General features: G+C 43.0%; 1 protein-coding gene across 7 annotated transcripts in view; it reads right to left on the bottom strand.

Annotated features, from left to right (window-relative positions):
- foxn3 (forkhead box N3) overlaps positions 1 to 14,223 on the bottom strand; it is a 364,761-nt gene that overhangs the window by 240,977 nt on the left and 109,561 nt on the right. For all 7 annotated transcript variants that reach the window (XM_073039366.1, XM_073039371.1, XM_073039365.1 and 4 more), the window contains exon 2: positions 1,308 to 1,873. In XM_073039366.1, the coding sequence (XP_072895467.1) occupies positions 1,308 to 1,859 (552 nt within the window). In that variant the 5' untranslated portion in view covers positions 1,860 to 1,873. The remainder of the gene's footprint in view (positions 1 to 1,307; positions 1,874 to 14,223) is intronic.

The raw sequence follows: 14,223 nt of genomic DNA on the forward strand, positions 1-14,223 counted from the left end.
TTGGAGGTGGCAGATCAATAAAAACAACTTGAATTCAGAAAACAATCCTGTGGTAAAATGTTTTACAGGTGCAATGAAATCAAAACCTTTCCCCGTGACGGTGTTGCTTTTCTCTTAGAGATGTTTTTTTTTGGATAAGGTTCACCTGCTTCTTACAATCTGAAGTACAGTTGGCAGCAAACATATCTATTAACTGCCAGGTGGTAGAACTGTATCATCCATTACTGGGGGATCTGGCCACAGTACAGTTTGGCTTCCAAGTGATCCTACAGCTAAGAAAATTGCGGGCCATAATGGACAAGAAGTGCAAAAGGAGATAAAGTTGAGATAGAAGACAAAAGGGAGGGCAAAGATGCAAAACAGAAGAACAGGATATGAAAAACAGAAATGAACAGAAAACATAAAACACTTCGGCTCAGAACACGCCCTTAAGCCCACGATGAAACAAAACAGGCAGAGGGACAGGTAGTGCTGAAGAAGCAAGGAGTTTGCAGAAAGATTTAAACATTAAAACAATCTTGAAACTTGAAATTAGCCAAGATTGAATGGCAGAACACATACAATGGGCCAACTGGCCAAACTCTGCTCCTGCACTCAGTGGCCACTTTATTAGGTGCACCTGTGCACCTGTTTGTTAATGCAAATATTTATCAGCCAATCATGTGGCAGCAACTCAATACAGAAAAGCATGCAGACATGGTCAAGAGGTTCGGCTGTTATTCAGACCAAACATCAGAATGGGGAAGAATTGGCTTTGATCGTGGAAAGGTTGTCGATGATTTGACTATCTCAATAACTGATCTCCTGGGATTTTCATGCACAACAACTCTAGAGTTTGCGGAGAACGGTGCAAACAACAATAAGCATCCAGTGAGCGGCAGTTCTGTGGGCAAAAATGCCTCGTTAATGAGAGGTCAGAGAAAAATGGCCAGACTGGCTTAAGCTGACAGGAAGGAGACAACAACGCAAATAACCACACATTACAACAGCAGTGTGCAGAAGAGCATCTCTGAATGCACAACTTGTTGACCTTGAAGTGGATGGCTACAGCAGCAGAAGGCTACGAACATACACTCAGTGACCACTTTATTAAATACAGAAGGTATCTAGTATAAAGTGTCAACTGAGTGCATGTCTTCTGGTCTTATGGTCTTTTTAGATATTTACAATGCCTTTACCTCAAACAATTTCTGAAAACCAGATGGACAAATGCAGAAATCCTGCATGTCAATTTGCTTTTGTGATGAGAAAAGTTAACACTGTATGTAAATAGATAAAAGGAGCAAATATTAGAAGCAGAAGCTTACCTGACTCCTGTCCTTGTCTACTTTCTTGAAGCATTTATTCAAAGACAAATTGTGTCTAACAGAGTTTTTCCACCCAGTTGGAGCATTTACAAAATATGGGAAATGTTCTAGGATCCAGTTGTATATATCCTTAACAGGCAGGCGTTTGCTGGGCGAGTCCTCAATAGCCATAAATATCAGGCAGCTGAAGGAATAAGGTGGTTTGCAATTGGGGTTCTGCTTAGCGTCATAGGGCTGGTCAGAATGAGCAGGGGAGGGAGGAGTATCCTCGTCAATGTCCTGAACAGGACTGACACTACGCAGTCCGGTGTCACCAAAACTTTTGAGGAGGTTCTTGCTCTCATGTAGCCAGTTCAGGTTTGTTAGCTCTTCATCCTCCATGGCCACCTTCTCCAAACAGATGGCAGGCAAACAACTGCTTGCTAAGTCCAACTCTTCAACCTCCTGCAGCGCCTTGGTCAGTGAACTCCCTGGGTAACACTGGCTCAGTCCACTCGAAACACTAATCCCCGAGCCTTCTGGCTTCTTGCTGGGAGGCATGACTGGACCCATTTAGACCGAGGTTCCTAATGGGAGCAAAGCAAAAAAGTTAGGCCAGATGCGTACATCATCAGCTAAGTGATTTCTCCCCCACCTCCCTTCTATGCCAATGAGCTGAAATAACTTTAGCTACAAATGGAACTTCAAATCCCTTGAGCCTCTAAGCAGGAAAATTATATCATGGCTGACAGTAAAGTAATTTAGCTGCAGAGTTGCTATAGCAACTCGCTACTCTGTTTGTACTTAATTTGCTTATTGCTAGTCTAGTCCCGCTGGGGCTCGACTAGCACCGTACCTCTGAAACAAACTTGTAGCAGAACATTTGAACACACAGCCGAGGCTGAAGGAAATATAATATGGGGCAGCAAAAGGAAAATAAAAACAATGCAATTAAGTAATGCTGAAGGGAGAAAATTTTTCCTTCAGCAATTTTACACGGCTAAATTTTACTTGCTATTTGGAAGGGGCTAGATAACAGGCTTGTTTGGGTTGATGTTCTAAACATACTCCAATGAATTTTACTATTTGGCCAAGTAGCAAAAAGAAAATAAAGATTAGCTTTATATGCCACATGCACATTGAGATATACAGTGAAATGCACCATTTGTGTCAGATCAAATCGGCAAGGGTTGTGCTGGGAGCAGTCCGCAAGTGTTGCCATATTTCTGGTGCCAACATTGCATGTCCACAACTCAGTAACCCTAAGCAGTACGTCTGTGGAATGTAGGAGGAAACCAGAGCACCTGGAGGAAACCCCACACTGTCACAGGAAAAATGTACAAATTCCTTACAAACAGCTATGGGAAACGAACTTTGACCAGTAATAATTGGCGCTAGAAAGCAATTGCACTAACTCCTACATTACCATGCCATCCACGACGATCAAATAACGATGATGAAGCCATAACATCACAAATATCTGATAAAAGTCATAAAATCCTTAGATCAAATGTAGCTCTTTTGATCAGTGAGAAGCCAACATAAATCCCAGATTCTATGATCAAACACGAGGAAATCTGCAGACGCTGGAAATTCAAACAACAACACACACAAAATGCTGGTGGAACACAGCAGGCCAGGCAGCATCTTCCCCCTATAGATGCTGCCTGGCCTGCTGTGTTCCACCAGCATTTTGTGTGTGTTCTATGATCAATCTAATTTCATCCAGCATTATAAAAACAACCCTGGATCTGTCCTCAGTGGCCCAGCTTCAAGTGTAATAACTATTTGCAAAGGAGCAACAAGATCTGCCGCAGACATAATAGTTTTGAAACAACACACAAGATGCAGGAGGAACTCAACAGATCAAATAGCATCTATGGAAGAAAATGGACAGTGTTAGCTTCGGGTCGAGACCACTCTCTTGATCCAAAATGTCAACTATCCACTTCCCTCTATAGATGCCCTCTGATCCACTGAGTTTCCCCAGCATCTTGTGTGTTGCCCCAGAGTGCAGCACCTAGTCTCTTTTGTCTCTAATTGTCCAAAAGACCCTTTATGCCATAACCAATGACGATGCACTTCTGAAGAGTCTGATGTACTGCTGGCCGTGCAGAACAGATAATCTGTGCAATAGGAGTCTGATAACCCAGGTTGTTCACTTAATCGGATTAAGTTTTAAGACTAGCTTAATTTGTCATACGTACATCGAATCATACAGTGAAATACATAACTTGTGTCAACAACTAACTCAGTCCGACAGTGTGCTGGGGGCAGCCTCCACATGTGTCACTGTGCTTCCGATGCCAACATAACAGGTCCACAATTTACTAATCCTAACCTGTACATCTTTGAAATGTGGGAGGTAACCCCCAGGGTCACAGGGAGAGTGTACAAACTCCTGACAGACAGCGGCAGGAATCACTAGCACTGCAAAGTGTTACGCTAACCGCTATGTTACCATGTCCACCACCTGTTAAAGAATTCATGTGTAAGAGTACAAAAAAAGAAATAAATACATATATTTATTTTTATAATAGATATATCTCTGGAGATTTTGCTCCTGTACAAAAGAGGAACCAATCCTTAACTACCGAAAATTTTTCAATTTTCTTCAAAATCATCACAATTTAAAAAAAAGGAATGTAAAAGAGAAACAGTTCCTAGACAGCAAAGCAAATTTTTGCCACAGGAATCCATCATTCTTTTATTTCAAAATCTCTTCTGCGATGAAGTTTTCAGTTACTGGTATGTGTTATCGGCCAAGTTGTTATCTGCCAAGGAAGATTATCTGTTAAGTGGGAAACAGAAAACAAACGGTAACACTGTGTGTATGTAATCTCAAAAACAACCAGCTTTCTTCCAGAAAGTCAACAATGCATTGACTGGTCCCATGAACAAAAACAGATAGCATGATTCTGCTCCTAGCAAAATAGAAGACTTTTCCAGATACTAGGAAACAGAACAGTTGGGTATTTAGCCATGTGGACATAGAGTCGAACACTGCAACTTAAGTTATTTATTTCTCTGCATTCACTTCAACGTACCCTGACAGATGGACCTTGTCCATAGTCTGAAACATTCATCTCTCTACCACTCTACTGCTGGCAGTGCACATCATCTACAAAATTAACTGTGGTTAATCACCAAGACTATTTTAGAAGCATCTCCTAAACACAAACAAAATGCCGGAGGAACTCAGCAGGCCAGGCAGTATCCATGGAAAAAAGTACAGCTGACTTTTCAGGCCGAAACCCCTTGGCAGGATTGGAGAGAAAAGGTTGAGGAGTAGATTTAAAAGGTGGGGGGAGGGGAGAGAGAAACTCAAGGTGATAGGTGAAACTTGGAGAGGGAGGGATGAAGTTAAGAGCTGGGAAGTTGATTGGTGAAAGAGACAGAAGACCATGGAAGAAAGAAAAATGGGGAGGAGCACCAGAAGGACGTGGTAGGTGGGCAAGGAGATAAGGTGAGAGAGGGGAAAGGGGATGGGAAATAGTGAAGGAGAGGGGGATGGGGGGCATTACCGGAAGTTTGAGAAATCAATGTTCATGCCATCAGGCTGGAGGCTACCTAAATGGAATATAAGGTGTTGTTCCTCCGACCTACGTGTGGCCTCATCGCGACAGTGGAGGAGGCCGTGGATAGACAAATTGGAATGGGAATGGGAAGTGGAATTAAAATGGGTGGCCACTGGGAGATCATGTATTTTCTGGCAGACAGAGCATAGATGCTCAGCAAAGCAGTCTCCCAATCTGCATCAGGTCTCACCGATACATAGGAGGACACACCAGGAGCACCAAACACAAAACACAAATCTTTGACCACTGGGGAGGACAGGGCAACGTCATTGGCTGTACATCCACTTCCAAATGCACATCACTTTCACAGAGTTATATCACCATTTGACTTTAAATCCTTAAAACTCTTCACCAAGCAGCACAGTGAACAGCTTCATCAGGTCCACAGTATTCCAAAAGATTTCAACAATGCCTAGATTCCAAAGCTATAAGTAAAAAAAAAGTTCAGGCTATATCATGGCTTGGCAACAACTCTGCCCATGACTGCAAGAAATCACAGAGAGTTATGGACACAGATCAGCACATTTCAGACCAGCCTTCCCTCTGTAGACTCTGTCTATACTTCTCACTGCAGCCAGCAGAATTAAAGATCCCACCCACCCTGGACATTCTCTCAGGCAGAAGATACAAAAGCCTCCATCCAAAGAAACATCTCCACCCAAGCAAGGCTGCAGGCCCGGATGGTGTCAGTCCCAGGATGCTCAAAGCCTGTGCCCCCCAGCTATGTGGAGTACTTCACCATGTCTTCAACCTGAGCCTGAGTCTCCAGAGGGTTTCTGTGATGTGGAAGACGTCCTGCCTCGTTCCTATACCGAAGACGCCATGCCCCAGTGGCTCAAATGACTACAGACCGGTGGCATTGACCTCCCACATCATGAAGACCCTGGAGAGACTTGTTCTAAAGCAGCTCTGGCCTATGGTTAGGCCACACTTAGAACCCCTCCAGTTTGCCTATCAGCCCCGACTAGGAGTTGAGGATGCCATCGTCTACCTGCTGAACCGTGTCTACGCCCACCTGGACAAGCCAGCGAGCACTGTGAGGGTCATGTTTTTTGACTTCTCCAGTGCGTTCAACACCATCCGTCCTGCTCTGCTGGGTGAGAAGCTGACAGAGATGCAGGTGGATGCTTCCCTGGTGTCATGGATTATTGATTACTTGACTGGCAGACCACAGTACGTGCGCTTGCAACACTGTGTGTCAGACAGAGTGGTCAGCAGCACTGGGGCTCCACAGGGGACTGACCTGTCTCCCTTTCTCTTCACCGTCTACACCTCGGACTTCAACTACAACACAGAGTCTTGCCATCTTCAGAAGTTTTCTGATGACTCTGCCATAGTTGGATGCATCAGCAAGGAAGTTGAGGCTGAGTACAGGGCTACGGTGGGAAACTTTGTCACATGGTGTGAGCAGAATCATCTTAATGTGCAGCTTAATGTGAAAAAGACTAAGGAGCTGGTGGTGGACCTGAGGAGGGCTAAGGCACCGGTGACCCCTGCTTCCATCCAAGGGGTCAGTGTGGACATAGTGGAGGATTACAAATACCTGGGGATATGAATGGACAATAAACTGGACTGGTCAAAGAACACTGAGGCTATCTACAAGAAGGGTCAGAGCCGTCTCTATTTCCTGAGGAGACTGAGGTCCTTTAACATCTGCCGGACAATGCTGAGGATGTTCTACGAGGCTGTGGTGGCCAGTGCTATCATGTTTGCTGTTGTGTGCTGGGGCAGCAGGCTGAGGGTAGCAGACACCAACAGAATCAACAAACTCATTCGTAAGGCCAGTGATGTTGTGGGGGTGGAACTGGACTCTCTGACGGTGGTGTCTGAAAAGAGGATGCTGTCCAAGTTGCATGCCATCTTGGACAATGACTCCTATCCACTCCACAATGTACTGGCTAGGCATAGGAGTACATTCAACCAGAGACTCATTCCACCGAGATGTAACACTAAGCGTCATAGGAAGACATTCCTACCTGTGGCCATCAAACTTTACAACTCCTCCCACGGAGTGTCAGACACCCTGAGCCAATAGGCTGGTCCTGGACTTATTTCCACTTGGCATGATTAACATTATTATTTAATTATTTATGGTTTTATATTGTTATATTTCTTCACTATTCTTGGTTGGTGCGGCTGTAACGAAACCCAATTTCCCTCGGGATCAATAAGGTATGTCCGTCTGTCTGAAAGAATGTATCACCAAGCACAAACACAGCTTATACCTCATTGTTATTAGACTACTGAATGGATTTCTTGTATGATTAGACTCTTACTTCCAAGTCCTTCATGTCAACAAAGCCCTTCCACCTTGTCTGCCTACACTGCACTCTCTCTGTAACTGTAACACTATATTCTGTATTCTGAGCGACACACCCAAAATGCTTGAAGAACTTAGCAAGTCTGGCAGCATCCATGGAGAGAAATAAGCAATCAACATTTTGTGTTGAGACCCTTCATCAGGACTGGAAAGGAAGGGGGACAGAAGTCAGACTATGAAGGTGGTGTGGGGAAGACGTATAAACTGCAGGGGGCAGGTGATAGGTGAGACCCCTTCCTCTCCAGTCCCATGAAAGGTTTCAGTCCAAAATATCGACTGTTTAATCCCCTCTAAAGATAGTACCAAAGCTGTTTCCACAAGATGACTGTAAGGACAATATCAGTAACCTCTCCCAAGCCAGTACACCGAGAGCACTGAGGAACAATTTCCAAACTCTGTTATGGGAATACCAGATGGACAGAGTAAAAAGGTTCATAGATAGATTCAAAACCTCTTTAAAACTAAATTAATCCAGCATCTCCATTGTATCCTGTGAATCTCGGGGGACTGTTGAAAGTGAAGTAGGTGCACTTAGGAATGAATTGAGAACCTCAGGGCAATGTACTGGAAGCACACGGAGACCCTACGTAAGTGAATACAACCTCACAAACTATCCAAACATTGCCTTGTTGGCTATCACTTGCCCCATCCATGCCTGCCCCACTTGGCTTTGTTAGCCATCTCAGAACACACCAAATTAGAATGGAAATAGAAGATTGTTGATCCCAGAGGACTGCCTGGCAGCGAAGTGGTAGTAGTTCTGAACTACTTCACACCCAATACATCAGCTAGTGCATCACCATCAATTATCGGGACGTTCAGTTCTGGTCATCTCATTATAGGATGGATGTGGAAACTTCAGAGAGGATGCAGAGGAGATTTACCATAATGTTGCCTGGATTACAGAACCTGATTTATGAGGATAGGCTGAGTGAGCTAGGGGTTTCCTCTTTGAAGTAAAGGAAGATCGTCAGAGGTGTATGAGGTGATAAGAGGCATAGATCAGGTGTACAGCCAGAACCTTTTCCCCCAGGGCAGAATGGACAACACCAGAGGGTCTAATTTTGAGGTGATCGGAGGAAAGTATCAGGGAGATGTCAAATGTGAGTTTTTTTATGCAGAGAGTGGAGGGCGCGTGGAATGCCCTGCCATGGGTGGTGGTGGAGGCAGATACAGTGGGGTGTTTAAGAAACAGTTAGATGGGCACATAAAAGGGGTTAGATTGATCTTAGAGTAGGTTAAAAGGTCATCATGGCTGAAGGGCCTTTACTGAGCTGTTATGTTCAATATTCTTAATTAAAATGGGCAGAAGTGCACAGCAGACACAGTCTCTTATTTACAAGCAATCTACCGAATAGTAATGCACAAGAGAAGTTGCATTGCTGTCACCTTACTTTAGAAGGGTGCCAAATCAAATACAGATCAAGTCCCGGGTACGATCTATAGTAAATACTCCATTAGAAAATCGCTTTTAATTTGTATATTAAACTGACTTACTTAGCTGCCGTGTCAGGAGGATGTTAAAATACCCAGGACACTATGCAAACAAGAGCACACGACTTTTCCAAGCTATAATGCATTCCTCAAGCTGCACGACAAACATTTACTCATTCTCTTATCAGAACCTGTGAAACGATTTGGAATCCATTTTCAACACATCAAAAGGTTTTAACAGTTATATATAAAAAACACTAGACGATATCATAAGAGATTGTGAAAGGCACCACTTATAAACCATCCTCAATTCCTTAAATTGCATTTATCAGTTAAGTTGGAAAATACACAAAAATCATTCAATATGGTAACCTTCACAATATAGTAATGACTGGCATCAAACATACTTAAGACCAACAAGAATTAATAAGTGGAGAGAGGAAGGGGAATGTGTTATTGAGTGCGTGAGTATGAGTGAGTGAGAGAAGTATAGAATAGGGGAGGGAGGGGCATGGACAGAGGGAGAGTTTAGAGCAGGAATTGAATTGAATTGACTTTATTACTTACATGCTTCAAATACACGAAGGGTAAAAATCTTTACATTATGTCTCCGTTCTAATGTGCAATTATAGAAACTTATATAGTATGTACAACAGGACAGTCAATATAACATAGAAATACAGTAGTGTCAGCATGAATTAATCAGTCTGATGGCCTGGTGGAAGAAGCTGTCCTGGAGCCTGTTGGTCTTGGCTTTTATGCTGCGGTACCGTTTCCCGGATGGTAGCAGCTGGAACAATTTGTGGTTGGGGTGACTCCAGTCCCCAATGATCCTTCAGGCCCTTTTTACACACCTGTCTTTGCAAATGTCCTGAATAGTGGGAAGTTTACATCTACAGATGCGCTGGGCTGTGTGCACCACTCTCTGTAGAGTCCTGTGATTGAGGGACTCAAATATCTAGGTCTGTCATTTGTTAAAACAAATTTGTTAAATACAGTACATTCGTACACTGGACTTTTTAATTTAACTATACTGTTGGAGCTCAATCGCTTGTAGGAGGTGTCCATAAGATGCCAACCTATAACATGGGTGCTGCCTGTAAATGCAAGTCCATTTTTAATATATTTCTGAGAAGTGAGAATTGTTTTCTAAGCAAATATTTACTTTTCACCTATCATTGCCAATGACAACTGAGAACTTCATTTTCAGGGAGTAGTTAGGAGCCAAATGCAGATCTGGAGATATAATAAAAGTTAGGCTGGTAAAAAATAACATATTTCCTTCCCCAAAGGACAGTAAAAAAATAGTTAGTTCTTAAAGAACAGTCCAGTAGCTTCAATGTCACCGTTACCAATGCTAGCTTTTATTCCAATTTATTTAACTGAATTTAAATTCACTAGTTACCATAGTTACCAGTGACCCTGTGATCTCTGTCTCAGAGGCCAATGTCAGGCTGTCTTTCAGGAGGGTGAACCCTTGCAAGGTGGCAGGCCCAGATGAAATACCTAGTAAAGCTCTCAAAACTTGTGCCAGCCAACTGGCAGGAATATTCAAGGACAGTTTCAACCTCTCACTGCTATGGTCAGAAGTTCGCACCTGCTTCAAAAGGGCAACAATTATACCAGTGCCCATGAAGAGTACTGAAAACTGCCTTAATGACTATTGTCCAGTGTTACTCACATCCACGGTGATGAAATGCTTTGAGAGGTTGGTCGTGGCTAGAATCAACTCCTGCCTCAGCAAGGACCTGGACCCACTGCAATATGCCTATCATAATCGATGTCGGATACATTCTTAATGCCTCTTCACATGACCTTAGACCACCTGGACAATACAACACGTACGTCAGGATGCCGTTCATTGATTATAGCTCAGTGCTCAACACCATCACTCCTACAGTCCTGACTGATAAACTACAAAACCTGGGCCTCTGTACTTCCCTCTGCAATTGGATCCTCAACTTCCTAACTGGAAGACCACAATCTCTGCAGACTGGAAATATCTTCTCTTTGCTGATGATCAACACTGGCACACCTCAGGGATGTGCGCTCAGCCCAGCCCACTGCTCTACTCTCTCTATACCAATTACAGTGTGGCTAGGCATAGCTCAAATCCCATCTACAAATTTGCTGGTGATACAACCATTGTTGGCAGAACCGCAGATGGAGACAAAAAGGCATCTAGGAGTGAAACATACCAGCTAGTTGAGTAGTGTTACAGTAATAACCTTGAACACAGTGTCAGTAAGACCAAGGAGCTAATTGTGGACTTCAGGAAGGATAAGACAAGGGAACATGAACCAATTCTGAAAGAGGGATCGGAAGTGGAGAGAGGTAGCAATTTTAAGTTCCTGGGTGTCAATATCTCTGAGGATCTAGCCTAGTCCCAATATATCAATGCAGCTATAGAACATAGAATAGTACAGGCCTTTTGTCCCACAATGCTGTGCCGACCCTTAAACCCTGCCTCCCATATATCCCCCTGTGGTGAACTACATCTACCTGTCTGGACACGCCCCTCTGCTGACTGCTCCTGTGGCTCCTCCCACAGACCCCTGTATAAAGGCGGTTGGAGGCACTGCTCCTCCCTCAGTCTCCAGGATGTTGTGTGGTAGTCTCTTGCTACTAATCGTGGTCTCTTGCAGCTAATAAAAACCTATCATTCGCCTCCCGTCTCTGAGAGTTATTGATGGTGCATCACCCCCCCACCTTAAATTCCTCCATATACCTGTCTAGTAGTCTCTTAAATTTCACTAGTGTATCTAGTTATAAAGAAGGCAAGACAGTGGCAATATTTCTTTGGGAGTTTGAGGAGATTTGATGTGTCTGTCTCCTAAACACTTGAAAACTTCTACAGATGTACCATGGAGAGCATTCTGACAGGCTACATCCCTATCTGGTATGGAGGTGTGTGTGGGGGGGGGGGGGGGGGCTACTGAACAGGAACAAGCTACAAAAGTCGTAAAATTAGTCAGCTCCATCAGGGGTACTAGCTTCCTTAGTATGCAAAACATCTTCAAGGAGCGGTGCCTCAGAAAGGCAATGTCCATTATTAACACAGACTTACTGTCATTGATTTACTTTTTTCTATATTTCATCATGTATTGCATTGTACTACTGCCTCTAAGTTAACAAATTTCACGACATATGCTGGTGATATTAAACCCGATTCTAATTCTGATTCTGTAGGATTTAAGTTTCTGATGAAGGGTCTAAATGACTATCCAATTCTCTGCAGAGATGCTGCCTGGCCTGCTGAGTTCCTTGTTGCTTCAGATTCCAGCATCTGTTGTCACTTGTAACTCCTCTTTAAATTTCTGAACATTTTGTCCTGATCACTGAATTATTTTTTTTAAAAACTCTCTGGCAAGTTAAGACGAGAATTTCAAATGAAACTGCAAACCTAATGTGACCCCGCATACTCAGTAGAGGAGAAATGAAAACAGAAGGAAAATCAAACAACTCTGGTTACACAAGGGATTCTGCAGATGCTAGAAATCCAGAGCAACACACACAAAATGCTGGAGGAACTCAGCAGATCAGGAAGCATCTATGGAGAGGGGTGAACAGTCGACATTTTGGCCCAAGGCTCTTCATCATAACTGAAAAGAAACTTAACCTCTAAAGGTTAACTGGCAAGTGGAACTGGTTGTAAGGAAGGCAAATGTAATGTCAGCATTCAATTCAAGAGGATTAGAATATAAAAGCAAGGATGTAATGCTGAGAATTTATAAGGCATGGGTCAACAACACTTGGAATATGATGTGCTGTTTTGGGCCTCTTAACTAAGAAAGTACATGCTAACATTGGAGAGGGTCCAGAGAAGGTTCACATGAATAATCCTGGGAAATGTACAAGGAGCATTTGACATTTGAGTGTCTGGGTCTACACAGACAGACAAACATACTTTATTGATCCCAAGGGGAAATTGGGTTTCATTACAGCCGCACCAACCAAGAATAGTGAAGAAATATAGCAATATAAAACCATAAATAATTAAATAATAATAAGTTAATCATGCCAAGTGGAAATAAGTCCAGGACCAGCCTATTGGCTCAGGGTGTCTGAAAACTCCAAGGGAGGAGTTGTAAAGTTTGATGGCCACAGGTAGGAATGACTTCCTATGACGCTCAGTGTTGCATCTCGGTGGAATGAGTCTCTGGCTGAATGCACTCCTGTGCCTAACCAGTACATTATGGAGTGGATGGGAGTCATTGTCCAAGATGGCACTCACTGGAGTTTAAGAGGAATGAGGGGGAATTGAAACCTATCAAATATTGAAAGGCATAGATAAAGTGGATATGGACAGGATGTTTCTATAGTGGGGGAATCTAGGACCAAAGGCACAGCCTCAGAATACGAGGATGTCCCTTTAGAACAGAGATGAGGAGGAATTTCTTTAGCCAGGGGTAGTGAATCAGTGGAAATCACTATCAGCAGTGGTGGCCAAGTCACCAAGTATCCTTAAAGCGAAGGTTGATAGGTTCTTGATTGGTAAGGGTGTCAAAGGTTACAAGGTGAAGGCAGGGGAATGGGATTAGGGGCATAATAAATCAGACATGATAGAATGACAGAGCAGATTCAATGGGCCAAATGGCCTAATTCTGCTCCTCTGTCAACACTTAAGAGAAGTCTGGATAAGTACATGGATGGCAGGGGTATACAGAGCTATGGTCCAGGTGAGGGTCAACAGGACTAGTCAGAGTAACAGTTTGGCATGGTCTAGATGGGCCAAAGGGCCTCTTTTACACCGAAGCACTCTATGACTGTATGACTTTATATGTAACAATAGGAAACAATTAACATGTGGCCAATATATCAAGTGGACATCTATTGAAACAGATAGGTATGATATAGAGATTTAAGATTGTTTATTGCCATTTTTCAGTACTCAAGGGTAAAAGAAAATGAAATGATTGCTACTCCAGATCCGATACAGCATGAAGAAACACAATAAACAAAAAATGCAAAAAATATAAATACAAAAGCAATCGTATAAACAGAACGTACTTGTACTTGTTATATAGATAGACTGATTGTGTAGTTGCAAGAAAAGGTTTGTGAACTCTTTGCAATTACCTGGTTTTCTGCATTAATTACTCATAAAATGTGGTCTGATCTTCACCCAAGTCAAAATGATAGGCAAACACGATCTGCCTAGACTAATAACACACAAACAATTGTACTACTTCTCGTCAGTACTGAGTACACCATTTAAACAATCACAGTTGAGATTCAAAAAAGTGAGTGAACCTCTGTGGTAAAGCCTTCTACAAAAGCTATTTGGAGTCAGGTGTTTCAGTCAATGAGATGAGATTGGAGGTGTGGGTTGTAGAGGTGTCCTGCCCTATAAAAAAGACACATAAAGTCAGGTTACTGACAGAGCCTGCTCTTCTCAAGAAAGATCTGTTTATGTGCACCATCCCTCAATCAAAACAACTTTCAGAGAACCTTAGAAGAAAACTGTAGAGATGCATGAAGCTGGAACAAGCTGCAAAATCATTTCTAAAGACCTGATCGTTTATCAGTCCACAGTAAGAGACACTGTCTACAATTGGAGGTAACTCCGTACTGCTGCTATTCTCCCTAGGAGTGGGTGTCTTGC

This window comes from Hemitrygon akajei, chromosome 3 (genome assembly GCF_048418815.1).
Source record: "Hemitrygon akajei chromosome 3, sHemAka1.3, whole genome shotgun sequence".
Classification (NCBI taxonomy): domain Eukaryota; kingdom Metazoa; phylum Chordata; class Chondrichthyes; order Myliobatiformes; family Dasyatidae; genus Hemitrygon; species Hemitrygon akajei.